The following is a 23,390-nucleotide window of genomic DNA, read 5'->3' as shown; positions in this document are numbered from 1 at the left end:
GTACCATGTCACTTCTTTTTTCGGAGCCACAGCGGTTCTGCACCCATAGACCTCCATTGTGAGGTCAAACCCGCAGTAAAACCCGCAGATCAAAAATATATCTGCGGGTTTTATTGCGGTTTGTGGTGCCGAACCGCTGCAGCAGGAAGTGCGGGGAAGCGGGCGGATTTGCGTGGGTGGAGTGTGGCTGCCCCGATCCCACCCCCCCATGCTCCGATGCCCACCCCCCGTGCTCCGATGCCCCCCCGTGCTCCGATGCCCCCCCGTGTCCTAATCTCCCCCCCTTATACTTACCCGGCCTCCCGGTGTCCGTCCGGCCGTCTTCTCCCTGGGCACCGCCATCTTGCAAAATGGCGGGCGCATGCACAGTGCGCCCGCCGAATCTGCCGGCCGGCAGATTCGTTCCAAAGTGCATTTTGATCACTGAAATATAACCTATCTCAGTGATCAAAATAAAAAAAATAGTAAATGACACCCCCCCCCCCCTTTGTCACCTCCATAGGTAGGGACAATAAAAAAATTAAGAATTTTTTTTTTTCCACTAAGGTTAGAATAGGGGTAGGGTTAGGGTTAGGGGTAGGGTTAGGGGTAGGGTTAGGGTTAGGGTATTTTCAGCCATTTTAACCCTAAAAAACTTCCTAGAAAACACACAGACTCTGCATAGAAAACTGCATAAAAAAACACACCAAAAAAGCACCAAAAAAAGGACCTGCGTTTTCTGCGGTTTTTAGTCCTGAAAAAAAAGGATGGAAATCAGGAACGTATGAACATACCCTAAGACTTTGGAGTGGCCCAGTCAAAGTCCTGAGGTTAATTTGATTCAGATGCTGTGGCATGAACTTAAAAAGGCAACAGTTCTGCAAAGATGAGTAACCAAAATTCCTCCAGATTGTTGTAAAAGAGTCATTGCCAGTTATCGCGAATGCGTGATTGCAGTTGTTGCTGCTAAGGATGACCCAACTAGTTATTATGCATAGGGGACTAACACTTTTTCACATAGCACCCTTTAGATTTGGATTTATTTTTCCCTTAATAATTATGACCTTCATTTCAAAACTGCATTTTGTCTAAACTTGTGTTATCTTTTGTTTAATATTTAAATTTGTTTGGTGATCTGAAACATACAAAAAATAGGAAATCAGGAAGGGGGCGAACACTTTTTCACACAACTGTATTTGTGATCCTTGTTCCTCCCATATATCACAGTAGCTGAGTGACTGACAGAGTGTCGGCAATGGAGGCCTCCATATTGTGACCTACACACTGATCTATACAGTGAAAAATTATATACATTATATGCAAAAAACGAAAAAAACATGTCTAAAAAAATGTTCATTGTATATTGAAATGCTATTAAATACCTTCAATTTGCATGTCGGCATAAAAATGTAATGCTAAGGAATGGATCTACTTTACAGCCAATGTAAAACATTTAATAAACTTGGGATCTATCACCAGCTCAAATGTGGCCAGCTTTTCCTTGCATTTCATTCTCACTGTTTCTCTAAATATTTCATTTTTGTTTAAATTAAATCTGCCATTTGGCTCCAGCGATAAGGGCCTTTTTATTTGCCGCAAATTTTAAGGGGCTTTTCAAACAGGCGTGGCCCATAGGATCCTCTGGGGCGTGTATTTAGGCTGCTCTGAATAATTACAACACCCTTTGGGAAAGTTTATAAAAATTAACACTGACTGAAAAGGCACATATCTCTGGAACCATATGGCAGATTAAAAAAAATATATATACGTAATACATAGGGGACCAAATGGTTTAAAATAAGGTAAACAAATGGGCCACTTTTGACCTGGTGAAAGATCCTCTTTAAGGATTGTGTGGAGTTTAAATGGCAGTGCTTCATGGAAAAAATAAACTATACAAATTACCCAGAACACAAGAAAACCTTCGCTAGCACCACTCACTGGAGGAAACTTTCCTTGTAAGTTTGACCCTGGAAAGAGCCTTGTGAGTTTTCAATGTAATCTAAAAAATTTTTAGTTTTTTTTTAATAACAAATATTCTGGGATAAACTGTGTTTAAATGAAATATGGTGTGATACGCCAGGCTACAAAATACCGCAGAAAGTAATTCTAGATAAGTCGTCTAGTCTAGGTTGTCAAACCATTTCACTTAAGTACTGTATGTTTAATCGCCTTCTATCTTATGAATTGTCATACATGTCCATTAGCTTCAGAAGTGCCGGGTTCAGTTGAACATCTGTAGACATGTGAATAGTTTATACACAATATGCCACAATTGTTCTACAACTATCATCAGTCAAATTTCTTGAATGTGGTTAAAGGAGTTTTCCAGTTTATCAAAATTCTAGTTAACTTGGCTCATACAGGTGAATAAAGAACTGATACCCATACTGATCTCATGCAGGTCCCTTTCTGGTCCTTACGGACTGTGCTTCCTGGACCAGGAAAAGGCAGCTCAGCTAACCATTGGCATGTCATCCTTTCTGTTGAGGATGGAACCTGGAAGTATAGACCACCGGAGATGGGTTACGGGCCAAGACAGTTCATATAGGAGAACAGTGAGGGTGAGTATCATTTCTTTTACTCTTTTCTTTTAAGTGTAATTGATATTGGCTAATAAACACATACAAAATAGTAATTTATATAACTTACTAACATGTCTCAATACTTCAAGTGTTCCCTGAACTTAAGGCATCAGTTCCAGTCCTAGTCCTCGTTATGTCTACTTCCAGCTTGCATTCGACACAAAACAACATTTCCTTTGTCGACACATGTTGAGTGTAAAGAGCAAATTTCTGCTCGATTCACTAGGTAAACCAGTTTTTTTCTGCTTATGCATTTGCTGTGACAGAGAAGGGGGCTCAATTATTAAAATTAGACAGTGAGCCAGCCCCCAGATACATATCACTTGTCACGAGTACTGACAAACAAAACTCTGCCAAATGTGAAATACAAATCGGGACTAGACCCACCAATGCTTGAGAAGATGTCTTCAGATCTTAGATAATTGAAGTAGATTAGTAAATTGTATAACTTGCTATTTTCATCATGGTTATGGTATTTCTTTTTTTAACTGGAAAAGCCCTTTAAGCTATGAAAAAAAAACTATTATATTTTCTCTACATGTCCACTATGGCAACTGTTGCATACAGTGCAAATTATCCTTTGGTAAAGAATGTGCAAATTTGCCTTTGGTAGCACCAATAGTAAAATACTATGTAACTATGTGAATATGCTATGTTTTACTGTCTTGCATAACTGGAAAAATCCAGCTACTCTTAATGATCATACTGAAAAGTCACCAATAATGCCATAGCCCTTTCACCGTCATATCTACAAAACTCCCCAGTCAATACGAGTTCAAAAACTTCATCCTAAGCGCCATATTAATACACAAACGGATGGCTGAGGCTAAAACCTCATGCTCAGTCATCTTGTTGACTCTCAATTAACAGTCTTCTGGTTAAATCTTGGCCCCATCACTTTTATTACTGTCCATACCCATCCATGCTCTTGCTGGAGGCCGACAGCCTCATAAGCACCTCAGACGTTGCACTTCCATGAGATTCGGCTTTCTGTGTCAACAGCATCTCAAATAGAGAACTCATTTCGGAAAGGAAGGTACTGGCCAGTCTGTTCTCTTGAGGCCCATCAGACGCTTTGCCAAAAGTCAGGAAGGTTCTCAGATCTTCTTTGTCAGCTGCCGTAATTGTGGGCTCTTGAGTAATTTGAGTATTTGGCATAAAGATATTCTCCTTGTAGTTGTTTGCTAAAGGCAAGGAAAGACGGGCAATCCACCCTGGATCTAGATCACTCAACCGATTGCTCTCTGTACCTAACAAAAAAAGATTTAAAAAAGGCATTTGTTGTAATACAGTTGCTGTTTTAAAGAGCTGATCGCACATCCCACCGACAGTATATTAGATCCATGTAATGGAAAGTGTTCAAATCACCGTATGACACTCAGACACTTGTGATAGATAGCTTACTTGAAAAAATGAAATGCTCAAAGTCACATCTAATTATTCTTATTTGCAGAAAATTTTTATTCTTCGATGACAGAAGGTCATGTTGAATTATGGCGACTCACCTATACATGGACCAAACAGAGCCTCCAGATTGTCCTCTACCATCTGATGGGCAGAAGAAAGATCTCCACCTGGCTCAGAGTCCAAGTCACCAGCCTCGCTTTCACCATGTCCACTGTCCTTTGTGCTCTGCCAGTCTGTGTCTTGTCCAGCGCATCTGAAAGAGTTAATATAGCCTGATCATCAATTCCCTAAATTCATTTAGTGAAAGCAGAAGACATCTCAAAAAAATTATCTAAAAAGTGAGCGAGATTGTAAGAGTAGGGACACGCTAGAATGAGGTAACAATAAAGTGACAAGTGGGGTTACACAGTTTGTTTTTAATTCTGTAAAAACATTTTAAGTGTGAGCCGAAGCACCGCATAAGATATCAACTTATCTACGGTATGTAAGTTGCACAGTAAAAATGTATACTTATAGGGGTTATCCAGGACTTTCAATTTTTACAATGGGCCTAAGAACTAACAGGTAGATAGTTGCAGTTTCCGCTGATGCTACGTTGACTAGGGCAAGACTGCCAATGTCATGATGATTGGCAGCTGACTCCCCACTGCCTAATTACGGAAAACCAGCTATCAATCAGCATGACATCAGCAGTCACACCCCCTGTCAATAGAACTGCCTGGAAGAAGAAGAACTGCTCTGTTGACATGTAACAGCTGAATCACCGGCAGGAGCAGTTAGCCACTGCTCTGAGCCGCCACAGGATTGAACAGGCTGGTACTTAGCAACTACTGTACATGCCTGTTGTTTTATTTTATTTTTTACTATAAGCCAAAACCTAATATAGTTCTGGATAGTGGGAACTTGTCAGCATGTTATAAAAGGAACTTAGCAGATTGATTTATAATTTTGAGGGGAAAGGATTGGTTTAACAGGGACCATAAGTGTAGAAAAAAATACCTGAACCACATCAGTAGGGAGAACGACCCAGGTGCCCCACAGCACTGATGCTGCCAGGCAAAGTCTCCACTGCTCTTGGCCACACCATCCTACAACACCGTAGCAATAATGGCGCCACACAGCACCAAAAGCAAGTTAAAGGTGTATTCTCATCTCCAAGATTCTGTCCCAATAGGTAATAGGTGTAATAATAATAATAATAATAATATTAAAGGGAACCTGTCACCCCCAAAATCGAAAAAAGAGGTTAGATTATACTCACCTGGATGGACAGTCCCGGTTCTGTTCTGGTCTGATGGGTGTCGTGGTCTGGTCCGGGGCCTCCTATCTTCTTACGATGACGTCCTCTTCTTGTATTCACACTGTGGCTCTGGCACAGGCATACTTTGTCTGCCCTGTTGAGGGCAGAGCAAAGTACTGCAGTGCGCAGGCACCGGGAAAGGTCAGAGAGGCCCAGCACCTGCGCACTGCAGTACTTTGCTCTATCCTCAACAGGGCAGACAAAGTACGCCTGCGCCAGAGCCACAGCATGAATACAAGAAGAGGATGTCATCGTAAGAAGATGGGAGGCCCCGGACCGCGACGCCCATTGGACCCAGACCTCAGCGGGATCGCCCCTGGGTGAGTATAATCTAACCTCTTTTTCTCATCTTTCAGGATACATCGGGGGCTTATCTACAGCATTACAGAATGCTGTAGATAAGCCCCTGATGCGGTGGGCTTAGCTCACCTTCGATTTTGGGGGTGACAGGTTCCCTTTAACAAATACCTCCAATAAGAAATGTAGTATAGTTCTTCTTCCTTTAGCTATGTCGCTTTCTCCAAGTGCAGGACATTACAGTAGCTGCATATAATGACAGTCAGTGAGTGCTTACAACCATGGATACTTAAAGGGGTTGTCCACTACTAGGACAACCCCTTCTCATACGCCACTGTTGGCCACGATAAAATAAAAAAGTCTATACTCACCACCTGTGACGGCGTCATTCCCACGATGTTGGCACTTGCTCTCCCCGGGCTCTTGTGTGGTCATTGTGACACATTACTCCGACGTCCAGTCAGCATTGCCATCACTGCGTCCACCTTCAGACAAATTGAATATGAAGAGGAAGTCAGAGATCAGCTGCAGACAAGGCTTCCTCTTCACATTCAATTTGTCTGAAGACGGAGACAGTGACGCCAATGCTGATTGGGTGCTGGGGTCACATATCACAACAACCACATGGTAGCCCTGGGGTGAGCGGGTGCCCACACTGGAGGTCAGTATAAGATTTTTTATTTTATCAGGGCCAAGTGTGGCGTATGACAAGGAGTTGTTCAAGTAGTGGACAACCTCTTTAAGCTTCTTCAATGCGCTGCACATAGGGTAAGCAGCATAGCAAATCAGAAGAACTATATTGCAACTGGGATATGATCTTGGAGATGGGAATACCCATTTAACTAATCTAAAAAATTCACCTCCCATGTGGGATGCTTTTTTCAGTCTTCTGCTAAATTAACAGGAGCAGACTCAAATATAGTTTTGTGGGAAAAGATTTCATTTAACATGGCTTACTGGACTTCTAAGCCCCCAAAGAACAGGGATTTTAATGAATGAATTACAAGTTATACTATATGAAGTGAAGTGAAACCTCTTTCGGACGTTCCCCTAAATTTGCATAGTAAACTGCTATTCTGGGAAGGCGGTTTCCTCAAAGAAGATGTCCAGTAATAATAATTATGGGTTAACTGAAAATATGGAGTTGTTGTTTTGGTGAGATTTCACTGGTATCTCAATTTAAAAGGGTTTTTCAGTTTGGAAAAACCCTGTCCCTAAATGGTTTGTTTTAAGACAAACTGCTCTAAAAAGGAAAAATTATTGCTCACTGACCGTTCATAGAAATTGAAACCTGTCTTTATCTTCATGGTTGCCGTTCCAATATTGCTGACCGACAGAAAATGCATATAGTGAAAAACAGAGGGATGGAATGGCATATACATGTTTAATGAAATATCTTCAAACTTTGTTACATATTAATCAGATTAAAATCCACACTATGGTTTTGGAGAAAAAGCCCTGACGGGTTTCTGGCACATAGAGGGCACAGCTAGTTCCGGAAAAGCGTTGGTGTTTTTTCCAAAACCATCCTGTGTATTTTAATCTGATGAATATGTAATAGCTTGAAGATTTTTTTATGCCATTCCTACCCTCTTCCTTTCACTATAAACAAACTGCTTTGCTCAGCCTCCCTGGGTCCAGCACTGTGTCTCCACTGCTGGTCCCTGTGTCTGTTATTGTCTGCAGCGCTGAAATCGAGTCAATAGCGCTACAGCCAATCAATGAGCTCAACAGCTCTTGGCGGCTCATCCTGTAAACTCCAGTAGAACAGCTGAGCTCAGTGATTGTCTGCATCCCTATCGACAGGGTGTAAGGCTATTTTCACACTAGCGTTAACTGCAATCCGTCACAATGTGTCGTTTTGCAGAAAAAACGCATCCTGCAAAAGTGCTTGCAGGATGCATTTTTTCCCCATAGACTTGTATTGATGACGCATTGCGACGGATTGCCACACGTCGCATCCGTCGTGCGACGGATGCGTCGTGCTTTGGCGGACCGTCGGGAGCAAAAAACGCTACATGTAACGTTTTTTGTTCCTGACGGACCGCTTTTTCCGACCGCGCATGAGTGGCCGGAACTCCACCCCCACCTCCCTGGACCTCACAATGGGGCAGCGGATGCGCCAGAGAAATGCATCCGCTGCCTCCGTTGTGCAGTGCGTTAAACGCTAGCGTCGGAATCTCTGCCCGACGCATTGCGACGGGGAGATTCCGACGCTAGTGTGAAAGTAGCCTTAGCGTCACAGTCAATAACAAACATAGAGCAGCAGTGCAGACTAGTTATAGAGGATTTTCCAAACTTGGAAAAGTCCTTTAAGTTTTCTCTTTCAATAAATTAGGAAGGCGCTTCTTCAGTTACACTATGTCCTGAAATATCAAACTTACAATAAATGTTTCCCAGATGTGGTCCTTCTAGGAGCCTTCAAATATTTGTATAGGCTGACAGTTGTGCAGAATCATAGCTATTATCTAGGAAGCAAAGCTTCCTCTGAAGACAAGGATGACTCTGTGTGTCACTATACTAATTAGAAGCAAGTTCCTTCATACATTCAGCCATTACTTTGGTCACGTTACCTGCCAGCTTTAGAAGAGTACTTGTTCCCTCTGTGAAGTGTCTTGGGGTGAACTTGTCCTTGGTGGAGCAGGGAGAGGAGCTGAGAAATTTGCTGAAAAGATTATACAAAATGGAATATTTAGTTTCGGTACAATAAAATGATAACTAGCAAACTGATGGGACACATATGGGATTTACTCTACTTGTGGAAATCTGTCATTGCTATTACCTTTACCTACAGAGGAAAGGGGACAGATTGTAACTTGGTAAATTTTAATGCCTAGTTTTGTAGTTAAATGCTTTTCTTAAAGCGATCCTCCACTCTCCATGATAAATGTTACCATACATTTCTAATGTGTACTCAATCTACCTAATGGCCTCCACTCTGCTTCTCCTTCTCCTATATCTGAGAACGGTACCCAGTTCTCTTCATGTCCAAAATGGCCAATGCAGATGCATGAGGATCACTATGGTAAGCGTGATCCATGTCTCCCCTGCCTTCCTCTGCTGAAGGATGGACTAGTCAGTACCCTCATCATCAGCGATAGTCCATCCCACATTAATGGAAAGGCAGGAAGGCTTGGTTCACACTTATCACAGCGCTACTCATTTCTGTAGAGGCCATTTTGAATACGTCCTCTCTCCTTCTGTACTGGTCAGCAGCTCGTTTTGTTCAAGATTATTGAACTTGTTGATTGCTATGTATACCTTTTTGATATGTAAAGCACCATGGAATAAATGGCACTATAATAATAAATAATAATTACTGGACATCGATCTCCAATGTGGAATGAGGGCCCGAAGACCAGAGGCCATTAGTTGTAATGCCTGTGAAATTTGAGATGAGCAAATAAAGTAGCTGGATCCTGATGTTTCAGCCTTAATCCTGTGAATGTCTCCTACCTTCCGGCATCCAAGGTTCCTCTTTTGATTAGCAACGTCATGTGTGCATCATGCCATAACAATGGCCTTGCACCAGGCCAACTGATCACAAGTGGATAGGTTAGGTAGGAGGCGATTTCAAGGGCTCCTTTACAGCATACTAACCTGACTGCTGGACCAGGGTCCTGCTATCAATTTACTTTTCTCTATGAGATATGTAAAGTTAATATTAGTAGGATGGTGGGGCACTTTAAAGAGACTCATGGCCTGTTGCAATGAAGTCACAGAAGCCAAAATTTGATCCCAGGCAAACTATAATTTGGCAATGCTTTAATACAATGCTTTAACGTAGGGTGACTAACTACATTTCTCATATGATGTAACCATACCTGGTGCCTCATCTGCTCAGATCATCATTCCTTGCCTCCTACTTCAAAGATGATCACCATACTGTCCTACCACTTAAAGTGGTAAGTCTAAACTACATCTCCTACAAAACACTACAGGGGAAGTGTGGTTTAAATTTACCACTACACTACTCGTGCCACTGTGGCGGACATACTGGAATCAAGAGGAAAGGAATGAACGCCAATCTGACCAGAGGAGGAGAGGAAGGCAACCGGAGGGCATCATTTATGTTGGCCATACATCTGAAATGTATAGCTGCTTGGCAGTGCCAGAGTGGGGGTCGCTTTACGGTCCACCTGTCACTAATTCCTTGGTTTTTCAGTTAACTGCAGAAATCATTATAAAGAGTCCATAGGGGCCCTAAATATAATATCTGCTTCCTTTCTTGGCAGGAGCATTGGAAACATTTTCACAAATATTCACTTCAAACATAAAAAACATATACTACATAGTATAGATTCTTATATTGACAGGCATAGTCATTCCTAAATTTGGCAAATGAGAAGAATACATCTCTAATATACTATGACGGCATTTTGAATGAGGTCCCCCATTCAGGCCGCAGAAGCAAAGCAGCCAGAGATCAGAGCAGTTCCAAAAAGTTTTTTTTTTTCAAGGACCTAGAGCGTCCATCTATACACAGACTGTTCATGGTTATCAACAAGTATTATATAATTCCTCATTTCCCAATTTGCTGATATTTCACAGCAAGTTGCTATTGAGTTTTGCAGAGCTTAAAGGTCCCAACTAGGGGGCTAGCATGCAAAAGCCTATTTTCAAGAGTCTCTTCTGAAAATGTAGGAACGTGAAAATCAGGCTGCTCCTACAGACTGTCCGAAAATAATATTTTTTACTCTATCATTATTAGCTAATGATAAATAAATATTCATTTTTGATCAGCTTCCTGTCAAATTTAACCCTAGTGTATGCTGGGAATAAGCATTTTTCATAACAGAAAAAACATGCTAAGCGCACTTTGAATCCTTGGTAGAGAAGGTGCAAAAGGATTTTCAGGACCCGATCCATTTAGCATACAGGTTAATTAATGGCGTTATCCTGCCTTAGGCTACATAGAGTGACTGCAGACTTGTGAATACTCACATCGCGTGCACAGCACACTGAGGGTTCTCCATTCCTGGTGTCGGGAGCGGGCAGTCATGTGACTGAAAAAATGCGATTTGCATACTTCTGGCCACATTTCACCTAGACGTATCCAGCCTCGCTCAATACACTTGCCCACCTAGTCAGAATGTGACCACACGTATGTAAATCACATACTTATGGCCACGTGCCTGCTGTTCCTGGTGCCGGCACTGGAGAATCCTCATAGCGAGTACTGTGCGCGATGTGAGGATTTACAAATCTGCAGTCACATAGAGTGACTGCAGACTTGTAACCTAAGGCAACATTTTTTTAATTTTGATACCTGGAGATACGCATCTCACCTCAAAACCCAAGTGACCGTGCTTGCAGAAAGGAAACTACCACAACTAAGAAGCAGCGCTGTGGCTCAGTGGTTAGCACTGTAGACATGAAGTGCGTTCTGGGTCCGGAGATCAATCAGTCCCAAAAGCAACATCCTCAAGGAGTTTGCGTTGGGTTCCTTTGGATACTCCGGTTTACTCCCACACTCCAAACACATAATGATAAGGAATTTAGATTGCAATTCTCAATGGGGATAGTGGCGATAATGTCTGTAAGGTGATGAGGAATATGATGGTGCTAAATAAGTGAGTAAAATAAGTAAATTGATAAATACGACCCATTATTCCGTCTATAAATCCTATAGCTGCACTCACATAGCATGATGTTAAGTCAGCAGAAGATATCACATATCAAATGTTTTATTTGGGTGGAATTCAGAAGTCGTTGCAGCACCTGGATGGAGGCAATGTGAGGCAGGATGTGGACTAGCGCCAACTCATACAATTCTTTGACCAGATGTTCCTGTAAGTCACTAGCCAATGAAAACTCGATGGTTAATGACATTTTGTAGATGATAACCACATACTAGGCTCTGTTAAATGTTGGTGGGAATAATAGCATGCAGCACCTATCTTTTCCATAAAATGACTGACACCATGACGGAACGCAACAAACGCTATTATGGGGTTCAATGGCGGACATTGGTGTCCATGGAGTGATGGAGCTGCACTTCTACGATGGAACAGAAAACCAGAAATGGCAATGCGGATTTGACCCCCACCTTACTCACTTGCATAGTAGTGCCTATCTTAATAATAGGAAATTCCCTTACCCGCCATGTCGCAGTCTGGCAAACATGCTCTTTGGAATGTGTGTAATGATGGTCGTGCAGTCTAAACAGGTTGTCGACCACTTGACGAGCAAGCAAAACACTCGACACTCGTTCGGCAGGTGAAATGATCTTTTGGTTTGTATAGATCGTTTAGTGCGCATAGGCTGCCATAGATCTCAGCAGTGCGAGTCCTTGTTACACAGGACTATGCACCGCCGAGAATTATGATCTTTTGTGCTGCACAAAAGATCATTTCACCCAATGAACACGCGTTTTGCCTGTTCATCAGGTGATCTGAGATTGCTTATAGGTTCAAAAACAAAGCTCGTTCACTATTACCTTGCACTGTTACTGTAGCTAGGGAAGATTTAGTATCTGAACTGACAGTATCATGAATACAGCTCTGAAGTATAATTCAGACTGAAGCTCAGGATCAGTACAATGTATTTACACATTGTATATACACTACATTACATCTGTCAGTAAATATACATACAGTGGGGCAAATAAGTATTTGATACACTGCCAATTTTGTAAGTTAATAATTGTGCCAACAGTTGCCTATTGTCCTGTAACCCATCCCAGCCTTGTGCAATTTTGTCCGTGGTGTCCTTAGACAGCTCTTTGGTCTTGGCCATGGTGGAGAGTTTAGAGTGTGATTGAGTGTGTGGACAGGTGTCATTGATACAGGTAACAAGTTCAAACAGGAGCAACTAATACAGGTAATGAGTGCAGAGTAAGGGGGGCTTCTTAAAGAAAAAATAACCGGTCTGTAAGAGCCAGAATTCTTGTTGGTTGGTAGGCGATTTATTTCATGCAATATAATGCAATTTCATTATGTAAAAATCATACAATGTGATTTTATGTGTTTCATTTTTAGATTCTGTCTCTCACAGGTGAAGTGTACCTACAATAAAAATGACAGACCTCTTCATTCTTTGTAGGTGGGAAAACATGAAAAATCGGCAGGGTATCAAATATTTATTTTCCCCACTGTATATCTTTGTACACTCACACATTAACATTTGAGCTACTCTTTCACAGGACAAATTTCATTGTCAAGACTTCCTTGTAATTGTTCTGCACTATACTTATTCAAGAATGTACAGGAGTTCATGGCACAAATGAAGCTATCACAAAGCTTAGAGGGTTGTCTCATTAGAGACAGCCCTTTTGCTATGAACGTCAGCTCTCCTTATCCCAAGAAAAGATTGCAAAATTTCAGGAGTTGTCCATGTGTTTGTCCGGTATTGAAACTTGGCTTCTTTGAAGGTAATAAAGCTGTGTTGCATTACCGCACATCACCTGAGGACAGAGAATAGAGAAGTGGTGCATATGTTTCTATTATACTTTTCCTCCAATGTTCCACTCCTGGTTTTGGCCCACAAATACTGAGGTACAATACTGACCAAATACTGAATATGTGAATGTGGCTTAAGGGGGGGTTGAAGGAGCTATAATAAACATGGATGCTTACTTCCTAAAAACAGCGCCCCCTTCGTAATCAGTTAGTTTCTGGTATTGCATTTAATTGAATAAGTCTGGGTGTCAATACCAGACAGTCCATGGAGTGGTTTCAGGAATAAGGCAACAACAATTTCTTACATAAGTGTCCTATTTAAATCTCTGATGGTGTCAGACCATTGTTATACCCCCAATGATTCAGTACTAGCTGACGTCACAGATTGTGATGTTTCTTATCAGTATAGAGCAGCTTGAACTTTAGGAAAATAATGCCCTTGTGGTTTCTATACTGACATCTTGAATTCAGAGCTGCAAATAGAAATGTCTTGTAATGCGTTGATGGGGAAAATTTCCTAATATCCATTCATATTTCACGTCATATCTGATCATCCTGCATCCTTCCTTGGTTAATTTTGGGTTTGCATTAGTCAGTCACCCTTTGTCATAATGTCATAACGTACAGTAGATTGGACAGCGAAAGTGAAATAATAAGTCATGCATTGAGAATGTTATATGAAAATCTTTTTGAAGCAGTAGAACCTTAAAGGAATTTTCTAATAAAGACAACCTTTTTAGGACATAGATATTATAGAGAGAGACCCCCAGCTTCAGATTCTCCTCTGCTAGGACATCAGACCCAACCCTCTATGTATGACCAGATACTGGTTTTCCAACAATCACTATTAATCTCTGGGGGGTTCTAAGACACAAATAAAAAAAGGTTGCCATGAGTAGGCAACCCTTTTAATTTATGACAACTAGAGGATAAAAAAAAATGACCATAAACTAAATACAATCTGAATACTGATAAATATAATAAGAACTTGGTCTTACCTGTACATGTGGGGATTGCATTGTGAGTTCCACTGCTTCTTTCTCTGCCAGTGCCACCATAGACAAACGTACCAGGCTTCTGATTATTTGTTCCTTAGAAGATTGCTCTACTTTCTTTTGACGTCTCAGAGTTGGAGATGTCGCTGGTGAAAAGTCCCCTCCATTGAAGATCATGGGTTCTGATGGGTAGTCATCATCATATGCTCTAATTTGGGGACTTCCTGGATTTTTTAACGTTTTGTTGCTTGCAGGAAGGGTTGTGTGTGTGTCTTGGAGGTTCTCTCTTGAGCAACTTCTCTGTCTTTGGTACTGTAAAGTTCGGCATACAGAGGGTGGCAAAGAGAAAGAGTGTTCTAAATCTGGAGTATCTTCTTTAAGTGTATCAGGGTTATGCTGATTTCTTAGTGTACGGTAAAGAGTGGGTGTTAGATGAAAAGGAGTATGGAGGGATTCATCTTCTAGAATTTTTTCACATTCATCTGAGCCAGGAAATTGCTTGGCTTCTTCTATTGGTGTGACAGGTTGTGATTGTTGTCTACCTCTGAGTACAGGAACCACATGGATGTCTGCCTTTTGGATCTGCCTTTGGGGTCTCCTCGGTTGCTTTCTATAAGCTGATTCTTCTTCCCTACAGTTGTAAGCTCTGTTGTCCTTCCTGTCCACCCGACAAAAGGACATTACAAGAGCTAAAATCAGAAGACATACTGCCAAAAGGACAGCCAGACAAATAACAATCACCATTGATAAGCTTAGCTTTCCATTGGATTCACTTGCTGAATTTTTCAGATGGTCCAAGTGGCTACTAAACATAACATGAAGGAGAGCTTTTGTCTCCAGATGAGGCGTTCCACAATCTCTCACTGAGACTTCTAAGTCAAATGTATTTCCAATTAGGTTACTAGCATTGCTTGCATTTAGATATATATGTCCAAGATGTTCATCCATAATAAACAAGGCTTGGTGGTTACCTGCCAGTCGGTAGAGAAGTTTAGCATTTTCCTCTGAGTCAGCATCAGTAGCCACCACTTGATATAATGGGTGTATATTGAGTTTTGCAGTTTCTGATAATATTTCGTCTGATGTAAATCCAAAAGATTCAGTATTGGTAACTTCCATGGCAGAAAGAAAATACCCTGTATCAGCATTAACAAGGACAGTAATGCTGGCCTGACCTCTCTTAAGTTTTGGTTGAACGATCAGAGGACTATTATCATTTTTGTCCTTCACCAATACTTTAACAGAAGTGTTACTGCTTAGTCGTGGGTCTCCATTATCTTCTGCTTGGACTAAGAATTTAATTTCTTTAATTTCCTCAAAGTCTATGGACTTAAGCATTACAATTTCCCCTGTTCTAGAATGGATGGAAACTAATGTAGATAGCGGTATTCCATAGATAACCGAGTCAATAATACTGTATGTGACTTCAGCATTATTTCCTTGATCAATATCATGAGCATTTAAGGTTAGGAGATGATTGAGAGGACCACTGTTTTCATCTAGGAAGACATCATAGCTTGACCTCTCAAAAATAGGAGAATTGTCATTTGCATCACTAACACGAATTTTTAAGGATTTAGTAGCAGAAAATGAAGGCTCACCTTGATCTTTAGCTTGGATTGTCAATTCATATTCATCCCACTTCTCTCTGTCCAGTATGGCATTGGTTATTAGAATGTAACTGTTACCATTAGATTTCTGCAACCTAAAATGTTCATGGTCTTGAACTAAATGGCAGTTCACTAATCCATTCTCACCAGAATCCGGATCATTGAGCATAATCAGAGCTACAAAACTGCCTAATGGAATGGCCTCAGATACCACGATCTCTGAAGAATCCTTGGAAGCCCAAGTAACCTTGATATTTGGTGCATTGTCATTAATATCTAAAACTTTAATGACCACTTTACAGTGAGTAGGGATAGGATTAGGTCCTAAATCCTTTGCCTGCACGTCCAATTCATAAGAACGTCTTTCCTCGTGATCAAGTGATTTTTTCAGAACTATTCCACCTGATTTGGGGTCAATGGTGAACATGTTGAGGACATGTTGAGAATTGTGCTTACTCAATGAGAACTCAATTTCACCATTTGGACCTTGATCTGGGTCGGTGGCAGTTAGATTTATAAGGAGTGTACCAGGTGAGGTGTCTTCTAAGACTTTTAGAATAACAGAACTTTCTCCAAAAGTCGGGCTGTTATCATTAGAGTCCAAAATATTAATCCTGACTTGGACAGTCCCAGATTTTTGAGGATGCCCTCCATCCAAAGCAGTTAGGACAAGGTTAAAAGAAGATTGCTGTTCTCTATCCAGTTCCTTTACCACCACTAGTTCAGGATGTTTATTACCATCAGAACCAGAAGTAATATTTAAAATGAAGTGGTCATTGGGGGTAAGGGTATACATCTTTACTGCATTGCTGCCACTATCGGGGTCCCAAGCTTTGTCAAGAGGGATTCTTGTCCGCAGAGAAGCACTCTCTGAAATCTCCATATCCAGTTCTGGTTTGGGAAATATTGGTCCATTGTCATTTATATCCAAAACCTCAATTTCCACATGCACTAAGGACAAGACCTTGGTTGCCAAAACATTAAAAGACAAGATGCAATGTCCATGAATGTGACAAAGCTGTTCTCTATCCAGACGTCCGGTAGTCGTCAACGAGCCACTTTTTAAGCCTACCTGAACTGGAAAAAAGTGACTCTCCTGCATTATCTGATATTCTTCATTCAAATCTTTTATCCATCCTGGTACATCAGATATGTGTCCAATAACTGTGCCAATGGGTACTTCTTCTTTGACACGAAATCTCACCATTAAAGAAGATGAATTCTTGCAATTAATTTTGTGATAGGAGCAAATAAGTAGAAGAGGATAGATGTGGCCGACGATCTTAAGAATCCCATCCATGGTTCCTCGTAAGTGAAGAGAAAAACAGAAAAGTATTTTCAAAAAGTGAGGTTCAACAGGAGGCCCTCAAGGTTCTCCTTAACATCTCACATTGGATTGCATGTAGTCTGTAGCCTCTCACAGGTCTGCTGGCATTTACACACTTCAGTGTGGCCAGACAAAAGGTTATGCATGATGTAGGGAAGAATAGTAAAGCAAATTAACTCAGGGAGGGGAAATGTGACAGAAAGTTATGACTTACTTGTTTTCCCAGGGAGCACAGCCGTCCTCCTACAGGAAGAGTGATGAGGAAGGAACTATAAGTGGGCTAATGGACAATAGTCTATTAACCCCTCGTTCTCCAAATTGTTCTTCATTACCATCCTAGAGACTTCATTTCCTGATCTCATTATATAGAATGGTTAACTGTTTCCATTAGCAAGACAGATTCTCAGGGCTCTGTTACAGAAACCATATTGGGAATGATGCAGTGATAGTGATAAGAACAGTGGGAGTCCAGTAACCATCAGATAATCCTCTCCACAGACAAATTTCTCCCTGAAGAGAAAATGTAGAGATGGATAAGAAGATGGAGGGGTAGATATAACCACATTCAACCCACAAATTAAAAATTATGTCATTAAAATCTTCTGCAGGGAGACTGGGTTTATTGATAAAAAATTAATAGCCAAAAGATATGGAAAAGGAAGAAATAAATCATGGGATATGAAAACAAACACATTGAGCCTATTCACTAATGCTCAATAAACTCTAGGCTGACTTTATCTTTCCATATTCTGCATTTTAAAATATATAAGCATGTGTATTAAAAATCTATCTGTATAGATATTTAGTTATATTTTGAATGCATATCTATGTATACAGTGGATGTAAAAAGTCTACACATGCCTGTTAAAATGCCAGGTTTATGTTACGGAAAAATAATTGTACCAAGAAGAATCATTTCAGAATTTTTTCCACCTTTAATGTCACCTATAATCTGTACAAATCCATTGAGAAACAAACTGAAATAATTTTGAGGGGTAAAATAACAAAACTTTAACAATGTGGATGGATGAGTGTGAACACCCTGTTACAATTGGGGATGTGGTCGAAGTTCAAAATTTGCCAGTCACATTTAAACTCATGTTAAATAGTAGTTAGTAGTCAGTACACAGCTGTCGCCACTTAAAGTGACTCTGATTAACTCCATATAAAGTTTAGCTGTTCTAGTCGGATTTTCCTGACATTTTCTTAGTTGCATTTTACAGCAAATGTCATGGAAGATGAAGATGACTGGACCATCATTGTAAATACATCACTGTAAATAAGGTCCTGTACTTTGTACCTCCCCCACCTCATTGTAGATTGTAAGCTCTCATGAGCAGGGTCATCTTATTGTGCTTTAATTATTGTATTGTTAATATTGTTACTTATGATTGCGTTTGAAACTGTTAAACTGTAAAGCGTTGTGGAATATGTTGGCGCTATATAAATAAAGATTATTATTATTATTGTTATTATGGTCACAGAGCAGCTTACAGCACCCCGAATTAATGTCACTGAAAGTTATCAGTCAGTAGAAGGGAACAAAGAAAATTTCCAAGGTATTAGATACCATGAACACTATGAAGAAAGTCATCAAGAAGTGGCTTAAATTTGGCACTACAGTGACATTACCTAGAACTAGATGTTCCTCAAAAATTGTTGAAAAGACAATAAAATTGGCCCCGAAGGCTGCCAAGAGGCCTACAGCAATATCAAAGGAGCTGCAGGAATTTCTGGCAAGTACTTGTTGTGTACTACATGTAACAACAATCTCTGGTATTTCTCATATGCTTAGCCTGTGCAGTAGGGTGGCTAGACAGAAGCCTTACAAAAACAACATCCAATCCCAACTATGTTTTGCCAAAATCTATATCAAGTCTGGAAAAAGCATGTGGGAAATACGTTATGGTCAACAAAGGTTGACATTTTTGGTCATAATTCCAAAAGGTATGTTTGGTACAAAACCAACAATATGCATCCCAAAAAGAACACCATACCCACAGTGAAGCATGGTGGAGAAAGCATAGTGCTTTGGGGCTGATTTTCAGCAGCTGGAACTGCGTCTTTAGTCGGGGAGGAAAGAATTATAAACAGTTCCAAATATTTGTCAATTTAGCAACAAAATCTTTAAGCATCTGTTAAAAGTCATAAAATAAAGAAGAATTTCACCTTTCAGCATGACAGCGACCCAAAGCAAACATTCAAAATAGGGGCATAACTACTGCTGTCACAGCAGTGTCCACCGGGACTGGGCTTGGCGGGTGAAGAGCACGCTGACACCAGCAAATACTTCAGCTGGATGTGCGTACTATATGGAGGGCTATGGGCTGTACATTATATTGTATGAAGAATATGGACTGTGTATTATACTATATGGATGACTATGGAGAGTGCATTATATTACATGCAGAACTATGGGGTACGTTATACTATATGGAGGACTATGGGCTGTGCAGTATACTATATGGAGGACTATGGGCTGGGCACTATATTATAGGAAGGACTATGGACTGTGCATTATAATATTTGGGGGACTATGGGCTGTGCATTATACTATACTAAGGACTATGGGCTGTGCATTATATCAGGGGTGTCAAACTGCATTCCTCGAGGGCCGCAAACAGGTCATGTTTTCAGGATTTCCTTGTATTGCACAGGTGATAATTTAATCACCTGCACAGAATGATTCCAGCACCTTGTGTAATGCAAAGGAAATCTTGAAAACACGCATGGTCTGAGTCCCTCGAGGAATGCAGTTTGACACCCCTGCATTATATTATAGGAAGGATATGGACTGTGTATTATACTAATATGTGTAATGTGAGTGGTGGTGGAACCACTGTGTCGTGGTCTGGGGAGAGGTGTAACTAGTAGAGATGGGCGAATTGAACAGTAAAGTTCGGCGTTCATACCGAACACCTACTGTTCAGGCACGAACACCAAACATGGACTTCACCAGGAAGTCCGCGTTACTGTTCGGGTTCGGCTGCCCAAACACCAGGTGTTTGTTGCGCTGTCATGTGCCAGTCAGAGAGTGCTCAGCTGTGATCGGAGGCATAAAGTTTACCTCCGGTCACTGGTGTCAGCTGATAGGACAACTGCTCTCATCATCTGACACCTGCTGCCGCTAATAACAGTGAGAGCAGGAGCGGCGGATGGGAGTATTCATCAGCCACTCTTGCGCTGTAAATAAATAATTTTAAAAAAAACGGCGTGGGTTCCCTTTTATTTTTGTTAACCAGCCAGGCAAAACTCACGGCTGGGAGCGAGGCTGGCTATCAAGAATAGTACATAGTACATAGTTAGTACATAGTACATAGTTATTAAGGTTGAAGGGAGACTATAAGTCCATCTAGTTCAACCCATAGCCTAACCTAACATGCCCTAACATGTTGATCCAGAGGAAGGCAAAAAAAACCATGTGGCAAAGAGTAAGCTCCACTTTGGGGAAAAAAATTCCTTCCCGACTCCACATACGGCAATCAGACTAGTTCCCTGGATGAACGCCCTATCAAGGAATCTAGTGTATATACCCTGTAACATTATACTTTTCCAGAAAGGTATCCAGTCCCCTCTTAAATTTAAGTAATGAATCACTCATTACAACATCATACGGCAGAGAGTTCATAGAGGGGTCCCCATGCTGTGTTTTTTAATTATTTAAATAAATAATTTTAAAAGACGGTGTGGGGTCCCCCCCATTTTTGACAACCAACCTTGCTAAAGCAGACAAATTACAAATTCTTGATGCAAACATAACACCATCTGTAAAAAACTGAAGTTGAAAAGAGGATGGCTTCTACAAATGGGTAATAATCCTAAACATACTTTAAAATCCACAACAGACTACCTCAAAAGGCGCAAGCTGAAGGTTTTACAATGGCCTTCACAATCTCCTGATCTGAACATCATTGAAAATCTGTGGCTAGACCTCAATACCAGTGCATTCAAGTGTAAAGTACTGCAGAGTGGTAGTCAATACCAAGCTGCTGTTCTGTCATGCTCAGGCACTTTACAGGAAAATTGTGTGGGTCCTGGCTGGATGTTGATGTTGGTGTTGTATGGACCTTGTGCCTTTGCAAGCCGCCTTTAGTCGATGATATTAGCTGGCCAGGACAACGACTTCCATAGATCATTGAAGGAGACTAAACATGGGAACTTTACTGAGCTTAATAATGGACAATGTGCAAGAAATAGCGAATACACAGTCTTAACCATGTTTCATTTACAACAAGAAGCCTTTTCACTGACATTGCTTCCTTCCACTGTAGTCTACTCCAGGGCCGGTATAGCACACTTTTTCCTTCTACTTCGTCACAACCTAGCTTGTCGCCATAGTACAGTTCAGCGAGTTTCTCTACACCTGCTCAGTGGCTCCACATTCTGTCACTATGGATGACCTGTACCCAGGCTGGGACCGGCCCATAAGAGACACCTTAGAATTCTCAGGTGAGCCCCTGTGTAACAGTGGGCCACCACCCTCTTACACTGTATGAGCAGTACTCGGCACAAGATATTTGAGCCACAATGAACAGACAGAAGCGACATCTTATTCATTTCACAATCTGCCCATTGTTATATAAATCTGTGATTGAGAAGAATGTCACATTGCATGTAACTGAAAAGTGGGCCCCTGGAGTTGGTTACCGGCGGGCCCTTGGCACCCCAGTCCGACACTGCCTGTAACCACCGTTCGGGACCCTCACTAGTACCACAGTCTCAGTCCTCTTTAGGTCCATACCTTTGCCGCTTATCAAGCTCAGGGTTTCATATGACATGTCATCCTATCCAAGGACCCCTTTAATGTGAAAGTCTGTTCCCGTCTCCTTCCAGCTGTAGGTCACCCTTTGGCAGCACTGCACACTCGTTGCTCTCCAACTTCTCACTCACTCTATACAAAAGTATATCCGCCTTCCCTGGCACTATCCCCTCTCACTGTGGGCTATTCCCAAACATTAACTGTATCATAATGGAGCACCCCCGTGGGCAGTGGGGTACTCGGTACCAGGTCCTTCGGTTCTCAAGGGGATGTCACGGTGGCTGACCCAGCCTGTGGCCCTAGGGACGTCCGTGTAAAGAGAAAGGTATTTAAAGGGATATGTTTGTGATGCCACCTGTGGTATTCGGTCAGGGTGACCGACGCTGTTTAGGAGTCCGCTGGGGTGTTGTTATGGCAGCTAGATGGTATACTTTCCCACAGGTGAAGTATATACCCAGGGCTTCCCAGTGTATAGATGGTGGATGGTGTAAGGCGCAATGAAGACAAGGTTGCAGTCTTTTTGCCTTTTTACTGAAGGCTTCAGTTTCCACAGTCCAGAGCACAGATCACAAGGCAGGCAGAGTCCGGCTGGTTTGGAGGCAAATCCAGAGTCCCTTTATCCAGGTGGAAATCAGTAGCCTTCCTCTAGCGCCATGTGTTGTAGTCCCTTACTGCTAAGCTTCTCATAAGGTCCTCACAACTGTTGAAGATGTTACAGATGTAATGTCTCTCTCTCTGTTCCCCAGATAGGATAGGACAAACTCGTATGACCGGTGGCTTGAGGCATTTTACAGGGACACTATCATGCCCTGGCCTCTCGTGGGTGCCACCTTGCCTCCTGGGTATAGGGCGGGCAGGTAACGTGAAATTAGCTGTCCTGCCGGTCTCTGGAGCAAGGCATAAAGGACTGTTGCTCCCTCGGTGTTCCAGCTACCGGGATCTTGCGCCTCAGAAGGAGGCAGCCTGTGCAGGGCAGAACTCCTCTGATATCCACCCCTTTGCTATGACTTCTTCACCCTCTCTACAATACAGTTCTCTTTTTGTGTCTCTTTCTGGGAGGCTGCCGCACTCAGGGCAGGCGCAGCTCCATGTTGTTCTGTCACAGCCTCTGACAGGATCCCACCCCTGTCAGGAACCAACTACCTGAGCGAAGCTCAGCCAGCAACTGCCTAACTTCCTATCCAGGCCACCAGTTTTACCTAAGTGTGAGGAGTGCCCTAAAAAATAGGCGCATAGCTCCCCCTGGTGGACTGGAGTGCGAAATGTGTTGTATGTTTGTGATACCTGGTAAAGAGATCTCCTTTATTGCCGCCAAACGTAACATCACTCCCTCCTAGAGGAGAAGAATAATACTGCAACGACCAGGACCCTGGGGCGCTGCAATAACTCTCCCTGTCTCTGCCAGCTACCTTTGACTGGACAGACTACAGCTTCATACTAACAATGTAAAACATCTTTGTACACTAAGCCTATTATACTTAAAATGCTTATCCTATTCTATCACATCCTGTACATTGCTTATATTAGTACATATATTACATTAGTCAAATGAAGTGGGGGCAAGGGCAAGTTTGCTGTAGGTCGGAACTGAATTCTGAAAGCCCTGCAGCCCCTCACTAAACCGATGTGTGGTTGGAGTGTGTAGTGTGGTGGAGTACATTTCTTACTCACTTTTGCTTAGTGAGCCCTTGTTACCTCCCTGTCCATAGGACTGGATCCAGCTACAAACAA

General features: G+C 41.8%; 1 protein-coding gene across 1 annotated transcript; it reads right to left on the bottom strand.

Moving 5' to 3' along the window:
- Positions 1 to 285: 285 nt before the first annotated feature.
- PCDH12 (protocadherin 12) lies at positions 286 to 17,021 on the bottom strand. The gene is made up of 4 exons (XM_069763612.1): positions 13,967 to 17,021; positions 8,142 to 8,233; positions 4,070 to 4,224; positions 286 to 3,814 (listed from the first exon to the last, which is right to left on the bottom strand). The coding sequence occupies exons 1-4, from the start codon at positions 16,871 to 16,873 to the stop codon at positions 3,468 to 3,470; spliced, it is 3,501 nt and encodes a 1,166-aa protein (XP_069619713.1). The 5' UTR covers positions 16,874 to 17,021; the 3' UTR covers positions 286 to 3,467.
- Between the last annotated feature and the right edge of the window lie 6,369 nt (positions 17,022 to 23,390).

Source organism: Ranitomeya imitator, chromosome 4 (assembly GCF_032444005.1).
Source record: "Ranitomeya imitator isolate aRanImi1 chromosome 4, aRanImi1.pri, whole genome shotgun sequence".
NCBI lineage: Eukaryota > Metazoa > Chordata > Amphibia > Anura > Dendrobatidae > Ranitomeya > Ranitomeya imitator.
This window is presented reverse-complemented; position numbering and strand designations above follow the sequence as displayed.

Bases quoted from the DNA above. Each gene is read 5' to 3' on its own strand.
- PCDH12 (XM_069763612.1), bottom strand. From the start codon at position 16,873: ATGGATGGGATTCTTAAGATCGTCGGCCACATCTATCCTCTTCTACTT. The intron at 8,234-13,966 runs GTAAGACCAAGT...TAATCTTTTCAG, and splicing joins TGCAATCCCCACATGTACAG to CAAATTTCTCAGCTCCTCTC. The intron at 3,815-4,069 runs GTGAGTCGCCAT...TTTTTTTGTTAG, and splicing joins TCTGTTTGGTCCATGTATAG to GTACAGAGAGCAATCGGTTG.